Raw genomic sequence first — 20,485 nt, 5'->3', positions numbered from 1 at the left:
AATTGGATATCTGATATGAAAGACTCAAAATCTACAAGTGGATTTGTATTCACTTTAGGAGGTGCAGCAATTGCGTGGAAATCTTCCAAACAAATTGTAATAGCCAGATCCACGATGGAATCTGAGTTTATAGCTCTTGACAAGTGTGGTGAAGAGGCTGAATGGCTGCGTCACTTTTTAGAAGATGTTCCAGGATGGGAAAAACCTGTGCCGGCTATTTGCATACATTGTGATAGCCAATCTGCGATTAGAAGGGCACAAAATAAGATGTATAATGGTAAGTCTAGGCATATACGTCGTAGACATAATACCATTAGACAACTACTCTCAACTGGAGTTATCTCTGTTGACTATATAAAGTCAAAGGATAATATAGCGGATCCGCTAACCAAAGGGTTAAACAGAGAGTTAGTTGCAAAAATGTCAAGGGGAATGAGGCTCAAGCCTATAGAATAAATTGGTGCGAAGGAAAATCCAACCTACGCTGACTGGAGATCCCAAGAACTAGGTTCAATGGGACAACCTAATCGCACTAATTTGGAGAATCACTGTGGGGGTTATCCCTAATCCATTCCTATTATGAAACAGTGTGTTGAGGATAAGCTTACGGCTTTTAATGATTTGATAAATATAGAATCACCTATGTGAGAGAGAGGTGGGGCCGCTTCGAAGGAATTACAGGGCTCAATTCTAGACCCTCTTGCAGAACCAGGAGTGTGTTCATGGCCAAAACGAACACAATCATGAGAACTGAATAGTATTAGGAAGAGTCTTGTGTAAAGTATATCTTAACTCACACAAACGGCTGTACAGTTCAAAGACATCATGTCTATTGTCAACCAGTGAATTATTTTGCTTTCACGAGGGAAGGTTCAAAGGGTATACCTACCTATCCTATGCAAGATTCTACCGTTGAACTTTATCACGAAAATCGTTAAATAACCTTCAATTTCCATTCATGTGGGGGATCGTTGGACTAAGAGGCCTATTGGGCTTGTATTAATCGAATGGAAAATTGGACAAGCAATGCCCAATAGTTGGTAAGTGGGAAATGTCCCACATAGGAAAATAAACATAGCATGAGTGAGCTTATATTGAGTTGCACTTTATGGAGTTGTAACAATGATTGGACAAGAGGCTCTCTCTCGCGCACACAGGCGCAGGGGGTGCAAATCCTGGGCCCGATTTGCAGTGGAAAAAGGCTTGACTTGTGTGCAAGCGTACGAGCGCGACCTGGGTGCGTCGAATGTCGGACCGATCAAGGCAAAATTTCCCACCAAGGTTCACCTGGCTTTTGCTATTTTTATTTTCGAAAATTTACATTATGGACCAAGACCTTTGGTATTTCAGCTGACCGTTGGTATTCCAAACTGAAATGACCTTTGGTGCTCCAGCTGGGCTGACCTTTGGCCTTTCAAATGGCCAACCGTGACTGTCCATATGGAACCAGAGTGCCTATATATAGGGGCAGCCTCAAGTCCTTCAAACACACCCAACACACTCTCCTACATTCTGATATTTTCGATGATGTGCTTGTTTTGCTGTCTCAGCTGCTGCTGCTTCCACCGGCTGCTGCTCCTTTGTCGTTACTCTGTCTTCGTGATAAAGTTCAGGTACATTTTAGTTCGCCGCAGTGGTGCCTCGTGCTAGGGTACTGCTGGTTGTTCCGTTGTATCCTGGGAAACAGACGTCCAAGTTCACACTCGAAGCACATCCCGGAGTGGACGAATCTGTTTTAAGGACACTGTATTTCATATAGGCCTCGATTTGCTTTATTTTAAGCATTGTCCTACTGTTTTGTTTATCGCACTGCTTCGCTTGTTTTGCACATTGCTTTCTGCTCTGTACCATTCCATATATTTTGGATAACAATAATAGTGCGTGGAATCTCTGCCCAGAACATGAGATGTACGTTGGAGAATGAGTTATCCAATAGTGCAAGCGATGCCACTATTTATATGTGTCACATAGTTATCGAATTATAATGCAATCCTCGATGAACCAATGGTTGCATATTCGATCGAGATATATGCAATCCAAATATGTTTTAACTGTCAATATTATCAATGATCCTAGAATGGGTGAATACAAAGTGAAATTGGATAAACTTGTTAGAGTAGATGTCTTGTAAGCCAACTGTTGGTTAGGGATTTTATTGACTCGGTTGTAATAAACAATCTTTATTTTAATATAATTCATTATTTCATGGTTTGTTATTTCTTTATCTATATACCTATGTGAACAACATAGATAAAGACCTTGATTATACTTTAATACAAATGAATCGTAATTCGATGTTGAAAATCATTTGTAAGCACTGTATAATCTAAATTCGTTTCTAGTCGATTCAGCCGAAACATGAATAAATGTCGCTTGAGCTTGAGACTAGCATCTGTGATGTTGTGTACCGCGTTTTTTGGTAAGGATATAAAGATGTCCAAACATGCAGATGGGTAGTCACACGATGATTATACCGAACAACCCTCTCTCGGACTTTCCAAGTGGTTATCATTCATAGAGAGGATAAGTCCGTGGTTATGATTGTACACCATTAGTCCTTACGACCCGGGACAACACTGAGGCTCTATATGCTAGGGCTGTGCTTTGACTCGTTTACCGGCTCCAGGAGAGTCACCAGGTGGCGAGATTGGGTACAATTGCGACACATGTAGGAGCCAGTGCTTGTAGTCGGGAATTCACCGCTCACCTACGGGTGTTGATATCCTATGTGATCTGATGAAATAATAGTGCGTGGAATCTCTGCCCAGAGTATGAGATGTACGTTGGAGAATGAGTTATCCAATAGTGCAAGTGATGCCACTATTTATATGTGTCACATAGTTATCGAATTATTATGGAACCCTCGATGAACCAATGGTTGCAGATTCGATCGAGATATATGAGATGAAGGGACCATACTGTACGTTAATCATAACCGGCTGATTCTTGCAGGCACTATCAATGATACCTAGGGAATCATGGGGCGATGCTACTAGACGCTCTTACCATGATTCGATGAGTTTAATCAGAAATATGATTTCTGACATTCTCATGATCGATTGTTGATACATAGAATGGGGTAATTAGAGTAAGCCCGAATAAAAAATTATGTCCTGAATCACAAAGAGTTGTGAACTCACGGCTAGCTGTATCCCTGAACCATTGAAGGTCACACAAGCACTGGATCATTTGTTCTCGTTGATAGAATAAATTCAAGAAGTTGAATTTATATCATGATATAGAAAATTCAAGGAGTTGAATTTATGATAATTAAATTTTGATAAAATAAATTCAATGAGTTGAATTTATAAAATTTGAGAATTTAATTTATTAAACTCAAAAGTTGAGTTTATTAAATATTAAATTTTGGAGGTGATAAATTCAAGGAGTTGAATTTATATTTTATATATTAAATTCAAATGTTGAATTTATAATGATTTAATTTATTAAGCTCAAAAATTGAGTTTATTAAATATTAAATTAAATATAGTGGGAAGTGTGTTTAATAGACTTGTAGGAGTACAAGTCCAACATACTAAATAATTAAAGTTCTTAATGGACTTTGATTAATTAATAAACTAGTTGGACTAGCCCAATTAATTAATCAAGTCTGTTAATGTTAATTATGAATATTAGGCCATGACTTAATTATAAAAGGGTGTAATCAAGCATAACCCTAACCTCCATCACCTTGAGATTTTCGAAATCCCCTCTCCCAAAAGGTTCTCAATTTCGGCCACTTTCTTTTTGGAAAAAGATTGAGCCGTCTCTCATGTTTTGATCTCCAACGTAAAATCTCTTCTAATTTTTCTAGTGCAAATTAGAAGAGAGACAAATCTTCTAGTCGTGGACCTGATTCGAAGAATAAAGAAAGGAGTTTCTGATCAAAGTTCGTAGGGAATTCATCAAGAGCTATCTCCGCTAACCCCAAAATAGTTGGGAGCCTTGTGAATCTTTCACCAAATGTATAAATTCTAACACCCTATGAATGTTTATTTATAAAATTATATGAGTGTCCAAATACATCTTGAATGTCAAGATCTAAAAATTTTAAAACCTTCGCCGCGTTTGGGCACGAGAAAATCGAGATCCAAAAAAGCTATCCTCAATTAAACGGAAATTATTACAATGAAAACACAAGCAAAATTCGACTACCCCGAAATAGTGAGTATAACAAATGACTGATCGATGTGCTGCGGCAACGAAACATAAACTAGAGCTGATAAAGCACAAATGTAGTCCAATCAAATACCATATTGAATCAACAACAAAGGTGTCTTCAGCCAATGCATAACTAACTAGTTCCCCTTTAAGGAAGAGTCTTCATCTCCATTATCACCAAGAACAATGGTCCAAACAGTAGCCCCGCCAACTAATCTTTTACGATCAAATCTAAAAACTATCAAATCTAAAACTAGGAACATATTTAGTTGATTCCATCTTAGGTCCTAAACCATCTTCCTGATTGCGAAAACTAGCTTCGCCTTTAGGACAAGCCAACAACTCCATCAAAATTGCTCCTAAACCCCAGGTCGGTGTACACTCTCCCCGGAATATTGAAGGGTGTTGCATCTTTAGCATCCCTGTTGTTAACACTATCATTTTCACCATAAATCCTTCTTGAATTCTCTCGAACGCCTCTCGAATGAACAGGTCTCCCCATGGACTCCACCATCAAACAAGGATTAGCAAATCCATTCCAATTATGATCTGGGACCAATTTACTCAACCCACTAAAACATTGCACGACGTCCTTCATTGTGGGCCTCCTCTCCCTACAAGGCCTCACACATTTTGCAGCCACAACTGCCAATAGCTTCCTCACCGAAGGATCCTTAGGAGGTGGTGTAATCTTGGGATCATATATACTCAACAATTTGCCTCTCCTTATCAAAGGAATAGCCCAATCAACAATACAAGGCGGTGAATGGGCCACATCAATGGCTTTCCTACCACTAATAATCTCTAAAAGTAATATACCAAAACTATAAACATCAGTTTTAGTACTCAAGTTATCAAGGGTCACATAGCATGGATCCAAATACCCCATCGTCCCCGCTGGTGGAGTCGACCTCAACTTATAATCATCTACACACCTCAATGCCAGCCCAAAATCCCCCAATCTTGCATTGAAATTCTTGTCAATCAAAACATTAGCAGACTTGATGTCCCTGTGAATCACAAGGGGGGGGGGGGGGGGGGGGGGGGGAGTCAAAGAATGGAGCGTATCAATGTCCTTCTACCCCACGAAAGAGGCCGAGAGTTCGAATGCAAAACATCATAGAGAGTGCCATTGCTCATGAATTCCACCACCAAAAGGCGATCTCGGGAGTCATTATTACTGAACCCAACTATGTTAACTAATCTTGGGTTCTGGAGCTTCGACAAAATCTCAATTTCATTCTCAACCTCATTCGGGTTCTCAAAACGTGGCAATGTTTGCTCGGTTCTTGACGGTTTCTTCCCTGCCACAAGGCGGCCGCCGCGGAGGTTGGATGTTAATATCGTTAGTAATGATTAATTTATAGGAGCCAAACAATAATGTGTTTGAAATGATTAGGAAGAATAGAAGATGATTGAAATTGAAAACCCTTTTTTTGTGGAATACATGAAGAGATAATAAGAAACAAACATGGAATAAGACTGCTCATTTACAAAATTGGGACACTGCTTCCATCCTTGAGAAAGATTTATCAATTCATTATTGACAGAAAATTAAATGCAAGGTCCAGTTTGCTGAGACGTTAGCAGAGATGTCAAAATAAGTTATATTCGTTTAGAATGAATAGTTTTGTCAATCCTTTAAAAACGCTAGCTCGTCCGGTCTTGTTAGCCCGTTTTGACATATATAAATATTGATATGTCAATAATATTTTTAATCACTGAGGCTATGTTTGTTAGACATGATACAAGAATGATTATTTAATAATTATTTTCTTATCTCGCGTTTGGTTCGTTTTTTATTAATCTACATGCCATTGATTATGATTGAAAGCATATACTATTCATGTTATTTGTGTGATTAAATATCCCTCCTCAAAGGTTGTGATAATTAATAATTTTTGAATAATGATCATGATAAGATTGTATATTGATCATAATATATTTGAATTGTTTTCTTCAATATAATATGAAAATTAAAATTAGTGAAAATTTAATAATTAATATAATATATAAAATTTTATTATATTTTTTTATAATTAATTTCATATATTTTTATTATTCTCAATCATTTTAAAGAAAATAAACTGTAATGCAAATCTATTTTAAATTAAATTTTTATAAATTTGTAATCTTGCTAATTAATTTTTTTATGAAAATAAATATTTATTAAATTTTAATTTATTTTTTTAATGATTTAAATTAATTTTAATAAATATAATTATAATTATAAATATTTAATTATCTATCAAATTATTTTAAAAATATTTATATTTATTTTAAAAAAACAATAATATTATAATTATTACTAAACTTTATTTAATATTAACATTCAAAATATTATTGTTATTTTAATCATTAAAGTAAATGCATATTCAAAAATTTATTTCTAATAAATATATTTAAATTAATTTTAATAAATGTAAATTATAATTATAAATATTTAATTATCTATCTAATTATTTTAAGAATATATATTTAATTAACACTTGGGACATTTTGGTCATTACAATAAAATTTACAAAATCAATCCATCATTTTAAAATCATATCAAACATCATGTTATTTATCTCACCATACTATTAATCCATATCTCTCATTTTTTAATCACTCTAATTACTAATCATTTATTTGTCCCATTACACATAACAAACGGAGCCTAAATAAATAAAAATGATTAACGCAAATTTATCGACAAGTTTAAGCATTTATATGTACCCAAAAAAAATTATAATTTTTAGTGGTTTCACAAAATTTTTATGATTAGGCTATTGAAAGTTAAAAATCCGGTATTAAGACATAGTTTGAGAGTTGTGATTTGGAAAGAATAGAAAGGAAATTTTAAAACATTGATTCTTTTGAGAAATTTTAATTATAGGAAAAAAAAGGGAAATATGCTATAGATTTAATACAAAAATTTGTGTAAGACGGTCTCACGGGTCGTATTTTGTGAGACGTATCTCTTATTTGGGTCATCCAAAAAAAATATTAAAGAATATTATTTTTTATTGCGAATATTGATAGAGTTGATCCGTCTCACAGATAAATATTCGTGAGGGATGAAATTCTTTTCTTTTCTCCTCTTCCAACGTCCAAGTTAAGCCTAATTCCTAAATATAGTCAAGTGTATAATTTATTGGCACAATAAGTTAATTGAAATTTGTGCATTAAATAAAGAGTTAGGCCTATCTTAATATCAGGGGAGAGCCCAACTAATGACGAGACATAAATGTCTCATTTGCCTCAGATTCCACTTGTATCCACAGACAGCAAGAATTTGCGGGCCATTATTATACGTAAAAAGTCATAAAACCTTTAAAACATGCAATCTGTTTCTTTCACACATCTTTTCAATATATATGTAATTACATAATTCAGAATCCCTTTTGTAAAAATTTCAAGTTTAACTTTCATTTTTTTAAGTTTGACTAGGGTAAATCGTTATAACTGGATCTCGAATTCGAAATCTTTTTCTAAACTGGAGACATTGATGTCAGAGTCATCGGCTAAATTTAACTTTTGATAGTATATTGGATGCTCTACTTTTTGGGTTTTTTTTTTTTTTTTTTTAAATTTATGTAGAAATATTTTGTTTGTTTATTTATTTGAAATAAATTTAGTGTGAAAGACATTGGACAAATGCTAATAATCAAGTAGTACTACCCACCCGACCAACTAAGTCCTACAACCGTTATGTTTGTTTTGGGCCTAAACTTGACCCACATTTTCGGATCAAACCCAACCCGTTTTTTAAAACCAAGCTCAGGCCCGAGCCATGTTCTCAGATCACAGCAATCTCAAAAAAGAGAAAAAAATGTTTGTTAAAAACAGCCAAATTTGGACAAAATGAATACAAGAAATAATCCATTTAAATACAGCAGAAACTTGGTTGAAATATCATTGTAATGCAAAAGATTTGGAGTAAGTGATTGCTTTCCAATAATTCAACGTCTTTTTGGCCGATGGAGAGAGTAGCTCTTCCTTAAGCACAATTTTTGTTGGGCATTTTACAGTACAAGGCAAGTTGATGAATTCGGAACTTCAAAAAACAAACATAAATTCATGATGCAACCTAACTATATCAACCAACCCACTATCTATTTCTTTGAAACACAAAAGAATTCAAGAGAAATAAAATCATCAATTGTTCCAAAATAACAACATGGGAGGCACCCCAGGCCATGTATCACTTGGATTTGCTTTCATAATCATTGGCCTTTGGCATCTTTTCAATTGCACCAAACTTCATGTTCTCAACCCAAAATCTTACACAACCCTGCCTTGGTTCCCACTTCCAAGGCTTAAACACTTTGAACTCATTTCAATCATGATAGTTTCAGTAGTTTTTGTGTCGACGGAACTTTTCGTGGGGCGAACACCGATACCCCTAGATGGAACCATCTCCTCCAAGAATCTTCCACATTTGGAACACTCAGCCATATCTATGTCCTTTTTCGTCTCATCATTTCTCAGCATTGTTCTTGACAAAATCGCGCCCCCAGCTCAACATGGGCTAATTTATTTGCTCCAAGCCACTGCATTTAGCCAACAAGTACTGATTCTCCATCTTCATTCAACAGATCACATGGGAGTGGAAGGGCGATACCATTGGCTACTTCAGATGGTCACATTTGTATCACTGATCACTACCCTTCTGGCCATTGGGCACCCCAAAAGTTTCTTGAATGCATTTGTAAGAGCTTATAGTGTTATTCTCCAAGGCATTTGGCTTGTGGTCATAGGCGTCATGCTGTGGACACCAGAATTGATTCCTAAAGGTTGCTACTTGAAGTCGTCGGACATAGGCCGAGACACCGTTTCCTGTCATGGGGAACATGCACTAGAGCGAGCCAAAGCGTTAGTTAACATTCGATTTGGTTGGTACATGATGGGATTAACTATCTTCTCAACGTCGTTTTATTCGATAATGAGTAGATTATATCACCCTCAAGAAAGGATTGAATATCAACCATTGTGTTACAAGAGTGGAGAGCAAGATGGAGGGAAGTATAATGATGAGAATGTACATGAGAAGAAAAATTGTGACTCGGTTAGTAGTTGTCTCCCTATGTGAAACAAACATTTGAATTATGGTTTGTTAAGATAGAAAGCACAACATGGATTCTGTTGCGGGAATCTTAAATGTGATTGATTTTTCAAAATACGTAAAACTCGAATAAGCAATTCATTGAAAACATATCTCGCACTTCCAAAGATTTTGGGTTATGTCATCCTTTGATCCTTGTACTGAATACTTGTGTGGCAAATGCTGATTTCTCCAAGAAGATAAAGAAGCAAGAGCATCACGATCTCGATTGGCCAAACTGCACAAATGAAGAGTGCTTAGGTTATTGCGTGGCAGCTTGTTCCAGTCTTATCTCCGATTTGACTAAACTCATGAAAAATATTATTTTTTAATGTCAAAACCATTTTTTTTATTGAAAATATGGATCGGATCGATCCGTCTCATAAAAAAAACATACTCATGTATTATATATTGTTGACAAAGATATATATAATGCACAAAAGTGTGTATGTTCTCACTAATATATGGGAATTCAACAATACCATTAGAACCAAGTAAGATGTGGTTTAAACACAATTAATTATGATATTGCCAAGATTCTGTAATCTTGATATGATTTTATGGGTGTGTGATTGGAATGATTTAATCTGCTGTATTCATTATGTACATAGAAAGGAGATAGCTGTATTCCAAACTTAATGCAGGTTTTGTTGTGGAAAAATGTAAATCATGAGTTTCATCTGTTATCTTCGCTATAATTTTGCTGTTTGAAATCTAACTTGGATCAGTGTCTTGGATACAACACTGTGCAAAGATTTTGGTCTCATGTTTACATACTCCAGTTCATATTTGCATGTTTAACTTCATGGAGTGCTACTGAAATTGAAGGCCATACCGTGTTCAAAACCAAGATACACCTTTTAAGAGTTTTAGCCTTTTTGATCATCTTTACTGACGATGTATGTCTTATAAATAAAGTGCATGAAATTTACTAGTTCTTAAACACACTCACTCTCTTGTCCAGGCCCCGGCCTGCTGGTATCCGTAAAAAGAAGGCAATTGAGGGTGAAACACATTCCAGCAGTTCTTAGACTTTAGTGGGTTTGCAATGATCAGTTTCTGCTTTTTATGTCTCCTGTTAATTATTCTGTAATGAAGTATTACCATGAAATGATTTCAGCTCAAACTTTGTTTGAGTATGATTTCTTTTCACCTGCACCATCGGAAAATGGCTTGACAGTCGGATTGTGTTTATTCTCGCATAAACGTTTCAAGAAATGTCGATTCAAATCCGGTTCACTTGATTAAAAAATAAGTAATTTTTCGTCTTTTAGCTTATTTCTATACTTCATTTGAATGATATTGAGGGAATTGCAAAGAACTTCTCAGGTGCATAATGCTTGTCCATTTGATGTGCTATTTTGATTGTCTAGACGGCATCTTTATACTATTATTGACATTGATTCTGGCAGTTCTAATGTATTTAATCCAGATGAATGACTGGATGTATTATAAAATATATATAGAGAACTTACTTTTCAGAAAGTTACAGATTCATCTGCCTGAGTCTACATGTTCTGTTTTGTGAGACGAAAATTGTCTAGCAGTTGATTTCTGGTCGCCAGGACTTCAGAGAACAGGTTGTTTGATGATTGTTTCTCTATATCCCGCACCAAATTTTCCACCACCTCCAACCTCGTCTTTAGTTTGTTGAATCCCTCCTCCCATCTTTTGTCCGATATCGCCTCGGGGACCATCTCCAGCATGTCATTTAACTCTTCGACCTCTTTTGCAACACACTTCAATTCTATCATCCGACTAAATCTCAAGTCCAGGCTTTTGATCAACGAGTCTTCGAACCCGTCCGAAATTCTTCTTAGTTCCTTGTATGGTTCAGCATCACTGCACAAAAGAGAGAGTATTAAACCAAGTGCCCAGTATCCGATCATTTTTGTCACCATTAAAGCTTCAAGAATCACAGATTCCTTCTCCGAGAATGGCTTCTCCTCAGTCACGAATAAGCCCGTTTCCTCTTTCAACTCCAATCCTAGATTTCTTGAAGGGATTCTCATGAAATTTTGCTCCGCGGAATATTTTGGATTTTCTAACTGATTCAGGGCATGGAATATTGAAATCTTGGATTCATTGAGGTATGCAATAGAGGAGGTAATGAAGTTTAACAGGTGCAGAAAGTTTAAGGTGATGTTGAGGTAATTCTCGACGGCTCTGCCACCCCATGAACTCGTGGGGTAGTCTATTTCCACCGCCAGCTTTGCTAAAGCCTCAGTGGTAACATGTATTAACTCAAAACATTGGGATAGCTCAGCCAGTGACAGAGGATTCGATCCAGTTTCGTTTAGAAACGAGGCTTGGCTCATGAAATTCGATATTTCGGATCGAAAATCGCGTAAAGATGCCCATAAGGCCTGCGAATTCAGGTGATCTTCCAGCTTGGAAGAAAATTTGAGGGATTGGCTGATTTTTTGAAGTAAAAGTACAACGACAAAGAAAAATCTTAACTAATTGCATTCTTTGTTTTGGTTGATTGGTGTTTATATATGGTGGACACACATTATTTTTGCAAACAAGTGGGCATGAAACCATCGAAGTCAGCTTGTGACTTGTGAGTTGCTTTGCATAAACATTTTCTTTACTTAAATCATTAATTTCAAACAAAACCAACAACATGCAAGTGGTTTTCTCTACTGTTTTAAGAACTTTGTATTTAATCATTTTATTATTACACTTCGATGTGCATTGTGTAAAGTACGAGAGTAATGCACTAGTCTGCAAGCGACACTAATCAAGGAAGTCGTAGAGAACTTTATCATTCGAGAAATTATTGATAGAAAAAATCAAATTCGTTATTTTAAGACAATTCAGACATATCTTTATATATATCGTTTTCGTTACGTTATTAGTAAAGCGTGATCTACATTTAAAGAAAATTAAATAATTTGATATAAATTGGTTGTGTAGTCAAATATTCTTATCCGTATCAGTGCGTGTTAAATCTTTATTAGCAACACATCTTTGATCTTCTTTTCCACGCATTAAATATTTAATTTGAAGTTCGAAGGCTGAAAGGTCAGTCTTTAAAAGATCTTAACACAAAATCAATAATTTCGGTATCTTTAATTTATTAATAACGTAATATTTTGAAACTTGGCTTGCAATTTAAGTGATTGTTTCCGATATTTTTGATTTTTCCTGTGAAAGAATTACTAGTTTGGGTTGTCACGTCATTTTTGTTATAAAAGAAAAATACACTGTTCTAACATTGCACAATATTTATTCTTATTTAATAAAAGACAAAAACTTGTGGGAGACGGTCTCACATGTTGTATTTTGTTAGACAGATCTCTTATTTGGATCATCAATGAAAAAATATTACATTTTATGCTAATAGTATTACGTTTTATTATAAATATCGGTATGATCCGTCTCACAGATAAAAACATGGGACCGTCTCACAAAGACTTACTCTTAATAAAAATATCATAAAATTGGACCTAATCTATAACTAACATATATATTTTTTAATCTTTTTTTTATATATTTGAATTTTTAAATAGTCATATCACTCATAAAATAAAATTACTATAAGAATCTAATTCTTAAAGTTTTAGTTTTCATATAATCTCTATATTTTTTTACACAAAATTTAATATGCACACGTGATATATATAAAAATAAGGATAATTACAGATGATCGTCGTAACACTATGATTCCAATAAATTTTATAATGATAAAGATTACATAAAATCAGATTTCGTTAGATATCACGTGCAACGTCTTTATGATATAGATTGTTGACGAATTAGACAATACTGATTAAATAGAAATAACACAAATTTTGATAACAAACTAGAATATTTGATTAATTTGAAGTACTATATCTTTCTGTTTTGTCCCCAATGAGAATAAATGAAGATCGATACGCAAAAATAGATCATGCATCATCACAAACAAGAAAAAAATAATATTACTTCCTTGCTAATTTTTATATTTAAGCGTATGAAAAAAACACATGAAATCCGATCAAATAATAGGAGTTGGGTTGACAATATCTCAATTTCCCCAAATAAGGGTTAGCCCCATCAACTGGCAGGTTGTGATAAATTGGAGGCCTCCCTCCCACCCACCCTTTGATATCAAATGATTATCGTAAATTAATATAATTTTATTTTTTTATACCTGTGACAACACATAACTTTAAAAAATAAGAAGTGTTGTACATGTTTGGGTGGATCGAGCTATTAAGTCCATGACGATTAATCTCATACAAACAGACAAACAGAACGAAAACTTACCTGAAAATAATCACCAGTGTTCGTTACACTTAACAAGGTACACAAAGCACCATCAACTTAAAACACATATTAATTTCATTAAAAAAATATTAATGGATGTTTAATTTCATTAAAAAAAATATTAATAAAGAAATTTTATGTATAAAAATATCAGTTACTGGACCAACAATGTACGGACAGCAATCGGGCCCAAACCACTTCGATGCAACTGTGAACTCTTCCGGCTCCCAAAAAAGAAAAAAACTGTGAGCACTTCCCACGAGCTTCTTGACGTGCAAAAAACTTCATGGAAGCCACGACCTCCACGGCCAACCAGCCGCAGTCAGTGAATAAGCGGCGGCACATGGCCAGGACATCTGTGGAAACTCTGGGTGACGACGTGTTGTGCATGATATTCGTTTTGCTCGACCTCGTCCACCTAATTCGATGCTCTGCCGTTTGTAAATCATGGTACTGCTCTCTTCTACTTCTATTGATGTATACATCGTCCAATATAATGGAGTATAGAAATGATTTGCAGTAACAGAGCATGGTAATTATGCTAAGCTAATGTTTCGGTTTGGACGATTTTAATTGAATTAACTGGGGCACAATTAAAAGACTACTTAATTGCTTTTGGTTATTTGGTTACCGTATGCGTGGATGTTTCTAGTTACTTAATTCCAAAATATGTGGCATCTTTTAAGGACGAGTGGCGAAAGAACTTTTGGGGCTGGATGTTTCTAGTTACTTAGTTTTTGTAGCCTTATGTGACCATGTCAAAGCATGATCACCAAGTTGCATCACTTCCAAAAGATTCATTTTGCACATGAATGATCTCTTGATTTCTGCACTTAATTAACCCCGTGCTATTGTCCATGTTTATGCATCACGAGTCATATGGAATTTTGGATTTCTGCATTGCTCGAGGAGGGCATAAAAATGTTTTTCAACCTTTTTTACTGCTGGTTTATGAGAATATAGGATTGAAAGACCTTGCATATCATACATATAAAAGTACAGAGTATATTGCCAACGAGTTACTGACTTAGAATGGGCAACTTTACTTCATATTTAGGGTAGAAGTAATGTCCCTAAAACTTGATTTTTTTATCTGTCCAAGGAAAAATATGTAAAAGAGCCGAAAGGGTAGCTTCTTCTGAATTCTTCAGATGTTTTTATCTTTATGCATCATATTTTTATTATGTTAATAGTAATTAATAAAGATATTCTTTATTGTTCTTCTGTATAATCTACGAAGGAGCATGGTGATTAGTAAACTGAAGTTACTGCAATTGCAGTATTACAAGCAGCAGCATGTGGATTCTTTTGGCAGCTCTGATGCATCCACTTATTCAGAAAGATTATTAAACCAACAATTGGGGCAGCTTGCCATGGATATGCAAAGTGGGTCTTTAAAAGAAGGTCCTTGTGATGTTTTCCGTTGGAAAGGTCACTTACAAAGGTAAATATTTTATACCTGCCATTTAATGATTGCGAATATCTGGATGTTATGATTAGAATGTAAAGAATAAAGAGTTTTAAAATATGTTTGTTAGCATTTATTTTCCTTCTGAATAGTTTCTGTACATTTTCTTACTTGGATTTAGATCCTGTACATCTGATACTACAGTTATGTAAACATTTTTCCTTCCCAACAATTTAGTTTGTACTTTTCATCTCCCACTTCTAATAGCAATAACTTTTGACACCACATTAAGATTGGCTATGACATTAAGGATTACTCAGTATTCATTATACAACGTCAAGCTCTTTGTATCACCTTTTAAATTGTTTGAAATTTTTATATTTTTGGGCTCAAGTTTTGGTTGAGTTGCCCAACTTTCTGTTTGACTTTCTCTAACGTGGTTCCCTTTTAGATTTAAGAAGTGCAGAATGAAGATGGGATTGATTCTTACTGGAGTTGGGGATAAGGTAGGTCCATGAAATTTTAGAATACACTTGATTTAATGTTTAAAACAATTCTTACATTGAGTTTTCTTTCTCCTTATATCACGTTGAACCTCTTTGTATAGTAGTTATAATGTGCAAAAGATAAATCTCTATATGTAGTCATAAATTTGTGTGAATTTGGGCCAAGTATAAAACTTTACTTTAATATAATCATTTTAGATCTCTTATTGAAAAACTTCTCCCAACATGGTAGTAATTATATTTATATTTCAAAACTTGCTTGCTATGTTAGTTATTAAAGATTTGTGAGGTATAGTTACTTTGTTTGAGGAAGATTAAATTGGACTATCAAATTAGTTTCTTACCGGGGAGGTGTTGTTTCTGTCTCCCTCTCTTGTATATTTTATTGTTTCCTAATAAAGCACGTCTTGCACGGTTGTGTTAACAAAAAATGAGTTTAGGATCACATGAATTATTTTGTTGTGTTGTTTGGAGAATTTACACTTGGTTAAAGTTTAGATCTTAAAATGTCTTTGCATATTGAGTCATCCCTCATTTTTTATAGCGCTGATTTTCTTTGTGTGATTTCTAATAAATAATGTGAAAACTGAGGTTGACTGATGTGGGATCCCAGACATACATTCAAACGACTTTGGTATGCACCGTCATGATTTAGGAAACTAAAAACTTGACTGTTAGTTTCTCATTTATCGAGCGCACCTAGAGTGCTTTGTGTAATGGAATCATTAATGGATGTGGGTATATTGCAAATGAAACTGTTTGATCTAGCATTTTTGTCAGATTGCTATGGCTAAAGTAACACCAAACATTTGACTCTCATCTTGGTTAGGGAGTAAATGCCTAGTTGACTTGTTCTGGATCCCTGATTCTTTTGAGTTACCACATCTGACAGACAGAGTTGCACAAAATGTTTCAATTTATCTTGTGTTCTATGTTCTCTATTAGGACAATTCCTGACTGGATGCTGATACGTCAAAACTTGGGTTTGATTATAAAAAGAAATGTTTGTTCTGTTTTTTCAGCATATATCAAGTTTTTTTTTTGGTCATGCATTTTTTTGAGGTCAGTTGGATTTGATATGTTGCATTGCGTAGATTTGGTGATGAATTTATCGCCAGCAGTATATCATTTGGTTAAGTCAGGAATATCTTAAATAACTCGTTTATATGCATTATTTATTTTTTGATCTTTTATTGGGTTTGAGTTGTGTATTTATATATTAAGTTGTTAACTGATACTGTTGCTGCTAATAATCATAGGTGATGCGTCTCTGGTCTGCAGAGAGTGGCAAAGGGTTGGATGAATATATTCTACCTGATAAGGCGCCATTGTTTGATTTTGATTTTGATGAGGGGAAGGTAAATTTAATGTGAACAATTTACTTTTCTAATCTTTATGTTTGAATTGCATGGTTATATCTCCGCAGTTCTCTTGATGTGATAATTGTTTTTAAAAGGTTAAGTAACTCCATATTGTCTGGCTTGCAAAGCCAATCAGTTAATATGCTTCATTATGCAGAGACTGGCATGAGAAGTTTGACAAGGGTTCTTTGGCCCATTTGAAACTCCTTGACAGACTAGGAAAGAGTTGTTATATGGTTCAAGAAGCAAGGTTTGTTTTGAGTCCAGTCTGAAGACTTATTAAATATAACATTTGTGTTTTTTTTATCATTGTCTTATAGGTTGTAGGTCTTGTGGGGACTCGTATATGCATATGGAGGCGTGTTGGTTCAAGAGAAATATTTTCCTCCCGTGAAGGCTTGTTTGCTAGGGGATTGTGTATGTGGTGTGTTTCATCTCACTATGTTTGAGTTTTTTACTCAATTTCTTAGCATTTAAGTTTCAAGAAATTTAATTTTGTCAAAAAGTAACTCAGAACTTAATGAATGAACACTAGCATCTTCCAAATGTCGTTATCATAACACATTGTAGTATATTCACTGTCGAATTTGCTGAGCGTGACAGTTTCCCTTATGTTGCCCATATACCGCTATAAGACGCGTTTTACAGCTTGTTTGTTTATATTCTTTCGTTTTAGTTACTCCTGTTCTTTGTCATTATTTTAACAACTGCAGTATAAATAACTGAAATTCCAATCGAATCTCCCTTTGCAGCTATGTAGACCCACAGGCCGTGATTGGGTGTGAAGATGGAAAAGTTCGTGTTTTTGATATGTATAGTAGAAAGATTTCACAAATAATCAAGTATATATACCTACTTTACTTCAATTTCTAATCAACTATTGACAGGGATTATTATTATTATTATTACCCTGGTTCCTAGTTCCGGGAAAACATTTCATGATTGTTGCTCTGATATTATTGTTGTAGGATGCATCCTGGGTCAGTGTCGTCCTTATGTTTCACTGACGAACAAATGATTATCAGTGGTTCATCTCTTGGAAGTATTGCAATATCAGATCTTTCATCAGATCAACAGGTGGCTACATTGGGAACAACTGGTTCTGCAGGTTATGTGACATATTCATTCGTTGGGTGATGACTTTTTTTTTGGGGGTTTCTTTGGGTATGTTGTATAAGTCTATATGACCACCAATGGATCTCACTTGTTTGCTCATCTGAAGACTTTTCTGAATTTGAATCTAGAACAGGGGGCATCTTACCCCAACTCTCCCTCCCCATACTTTTGTACCTTTCCAAGTACACCGACTTCGTTATTTATCACTTAGTAAAAAGATCTATACATGGTTTATCCCTCGGTGAACTCACAGTGTCTGTAACATAACAAACACACTGGTGGGTGAGTGATCATCTCTCTGGCAGGCGATGGATCTTCTAATATACCTTCTTCAATTATGCTTGTTATAACAATATCAAACGTTTTTCACTTTTTAAAGAGCAATTGATTGCTGTAACACATCTCTGCGTGATATCTAATTCTAAAGAGTAATTGATCGAAGATTTAGATTTTGCATGAGATGTTACAGTTCTGCACATTTCTCCGCACTGATGTTAATGCATGAATAATAATCACCTCATCTTGAGTATTATAGGACACATTATTTTAGGCTATATCCAGGACCAGTTGTCTTCTCTTTCCCAAATTTTAGAAATAAGGACCTATGTGTTTACAAGAGGCTCCTTTGGAAAGGGCCCATGGCATTATGACTTCAATAAAATTGTCAGAGAATCAGAACTGATCCGCGACCCACTTCATGGACATTTGGCCACAGGAATCAGAACTTTGTGTTTTAACCCAAGCTCCTATCAACTCTTTGCCGGATCAAGTGCGGGCTATGCATCTTGTTGGGACATAAGGTATGTGTATCTACGATATGTTTACCTTAAATCACTTTGAGGTGTTAGTATTTTAGTTTTAGGAAGGTTGTGTTGGCAGGTTATGTTTTCATTTTTAAAATGTGGTGTATGTTATTTGTAACTAATTTCCTGCAACTTAAGAACAGAGAAATACTATCATGAATTAAATGCAATCAAACTGAAGAATTGATATAAGAAAATTGTATATTGAAGAAAGGCAATTGCTTGTTTGAATTTTTCTGTGTAGTAAACTCAATATGTGAAATACCCTTTTTAGATAAGGAAATTGATTCTCTTGTCTCAAGGCAAGCTAGCGATTACAGAAATATGCTGAACGCCTTCCACTAGCATATTCTGCTCCTGTATGCTCTTTCTTTTTACACTCATTCTCTTCTGGTATTGTGCCCAATTTATTTCCTTGAATTGCAGCCTTGTTCTTGAGGTGGAAATTGGAAAATTTTGTTTGATATTTTCAGCTTCGCATGTCACTTCATCATCCAGACCGCCTTCCCTATGAATGAGTACCTGTCCACCTGTTCTTTAAATCTTCAAATTTGGTTGCTGTCTGATGACTGAGCTGACATATATGTTGGACCTGACCTGCTTCTAGTTCTTTGGAAGATGTGATGCATGAAAAACTGGATTTATCCATGATCCTACACACACACATTTGGAGCAAATAAAAGATTAATAGATGCAGTATAGTTTTGGCATAGACTAGAATACTAGATTGGCTTGTGGATTGATAGTATATTAAATTATATATCGCTGTCATGACCAAATCGAGTGAGTTATTATATGTTGGTTCCGTGCAGGATGTCGAAGAGACTATGGGAGACACGAGTTAGTCCCAACGTGCTTTATTCCATGCATCACTTGCGAAATGACAAATTGACATTAGTTGTTGGTGGAATAGACGGGGTTCTAAGAATCGTTGACCAGGACACTGGGACTGTACTGTCAAGATGGATCGTGGAGGAAAATGGCATCATAGCAAACCACTCAATGGGAAAAAACAGATTCCTCGAGAGAAAGAAGGGGATAAAACTTTCTGAAGATGCCCGTATTGATCTAATGCCTAATCGGCCTCCTATCACATGCTTAGCGGTTGGAATGCAGAAGGTTGTTACCACACACAGTGATAGATTCCTCAGAGTGTGGAAGTTCCGTGGTAGATGACAGGTTTCTTTCAATCGAGTGTGTGGAAGTTCCGTGGTAGATGACAGGTTTCTTTTAATCAAAATTATTTTTCAGAGGTTTTATGAAATTGATTTTTCTTTGTTTTAATGTTTATTCGTTGTTGCTGAAAGTTTTCCGTCTAGTGTACTGTATTGTAGACACCCGTTGGATGAACGAAACAGTTTTTGAACATTTTAAATGAATGGACCTTTATTGAATGAAAATCATCATAATAATATGTTTTAGCAAATTTATCACTCATTCATAGTTATTCTTTTTATTACTGGATTATGCTTGTTGTGAAACAATCTCATGAATTTTTATATGTGAGAGGAGTCAATCCTATTGATATTCACAATAAAAAATATTATTCTTAGTATAAAAATTAATATTTTTTCATGGATGACCTAAATAAGATATCTGTCTCTCAAAATATGACTCGTGAGATCGTCTCACACAAATTTTTATCTTATTAGAGTTTTGTTGCACTCTCGACCTATGTATCCTTCTTTACCTAAATTTTCAATTGATAAATGTGATAAATTATTTCAATAAATCATTTTGCCATTTGATCGGTGTGATAAAGACTATAAATAACGTATAAGATATCATTT

General features: G+C 34.9%; 2 protein-coding genes and 1 pseudogene across 3 annotated transcripts; 2 read left to right on the top strand and 1 right to left on the bottom strand.

Annotated features, from left to right (window-relative positions):
- Positions 1-4,102: 4,102 nt before the first annotated feature.
- Positions 4,103-5,502, bottom strand: LOC142506017 (serine/threonine-protein kinase-like protein At3g51990; annotated as a pseudogene).
- Positions 5,503-8,242: 2,740 nt separating this feature from the next.
- LOC142506113 (uncharacterized) lies at positions 8,243-9,479 on the top strand. The gene has a single exon (XM_075619261.1). The coding sequence runs from the start codon at positions 8,324-8,326 to the stop codon at positions 9,233-9,235; it is 912 nt and encodes a 303-aa protein (XP_075475376.1). The 5' UTR covers positions 8,243-8,323; the 3' UTR covers positions 9,236-9,479.
- Positions 9,480-13,670: 4,191 nt separating this feature from the next.
- Positions 13,671-20,095, top strand: LOC142505200 (F-box/WD-40 repeat-containing protein At3g52030). 2 transcript variants are annotated; one of them, XM_075618079.1, is made up of 10 exons: positions 13,671-13,951; positions 14,742-14,945; positions 15,361-15,415; positions 16,675-16,773; positions 17,097-17,200; positions 17,529-17,618; positions 17,745-17,884; positions 18,608-18,692; positions 19,508-19,874; positions 19,919-20,095. In XM_075618079.1, the coding sequence occupies exons 1-9, from the start codon at positions 13,788-13,790 to the stop codon at positions 19,869-19,871; spliced, it is 1,305 nt and encodes a 434-aa protein (XP_075474194.1). In that variant the 5' UTR covers positions 13,671-13,787; the 3' UTR covers positions 19,872-19,874; positions 19,919-20,095. The 2 variants fall into 2 exon arrangements, with proteins under 2 accessions (XP_075474194.1, XP_075474195.1); XM_075618080.1 differs by having other exon boundaries at positions 13,812-13,951; positions 14,782-14,945.
- Positions 20,096-20,485: the final 390 nt, after the last annotated feature.

The sequence above is a fragment of the Primulina tabacum genome, chromosome 10 (assembly GCF_025594145.1).
Source record: "Primulina tabacum isolate GXHZ01 chromosome 10, ASM2559414v2, whole genome shotgun sequence".
Classification (NCBI taxonomy): Eukaryota; Viridiplantae; Streptophyta; class Magnoliopsida; order Lamiales; family Gesneriaceae; genus Primulina; species Primulina tabacum.
This window is presented reverse-complemented; position numbering and strand designations above follow the sequence as displayed.

What these genes read in the sequence shown, in the direction of transcription:
- LOC142506113 (XM_075619261.1), top strand. Translation starts at nt 8,324, where the DNA reads ATGGGAGGCACCCCAGGCCATGTATCACTTGGATTTGCTTTCATAATC.
- LOC142505200 (XM_075618079.1), top strand. Translation starts at nt 13,788, where the DNA reads ATGGAAGCCACGACCTCCACGGCCAACCAGCCGCAGTCAGTGAATAAG. An exon ending in TGGAAAGGTCACTTACAAAG is followed by an intron (nt 14,946 to 15,360) that starts GTAAATATTTTA and finishes GTTCCCTTTTAG; the next exon opens with ATTTAAGAAGTGCAGAATGA. An exon ending in GGGAACAACTGGTTCTGCAG is followed by an intron (nt 17,885 to 18,607) that starts GTTATGTGACAT and finishes ATTTGGCCACAG; the next exon opens with GAATCAGAACTTTGTGTTTT.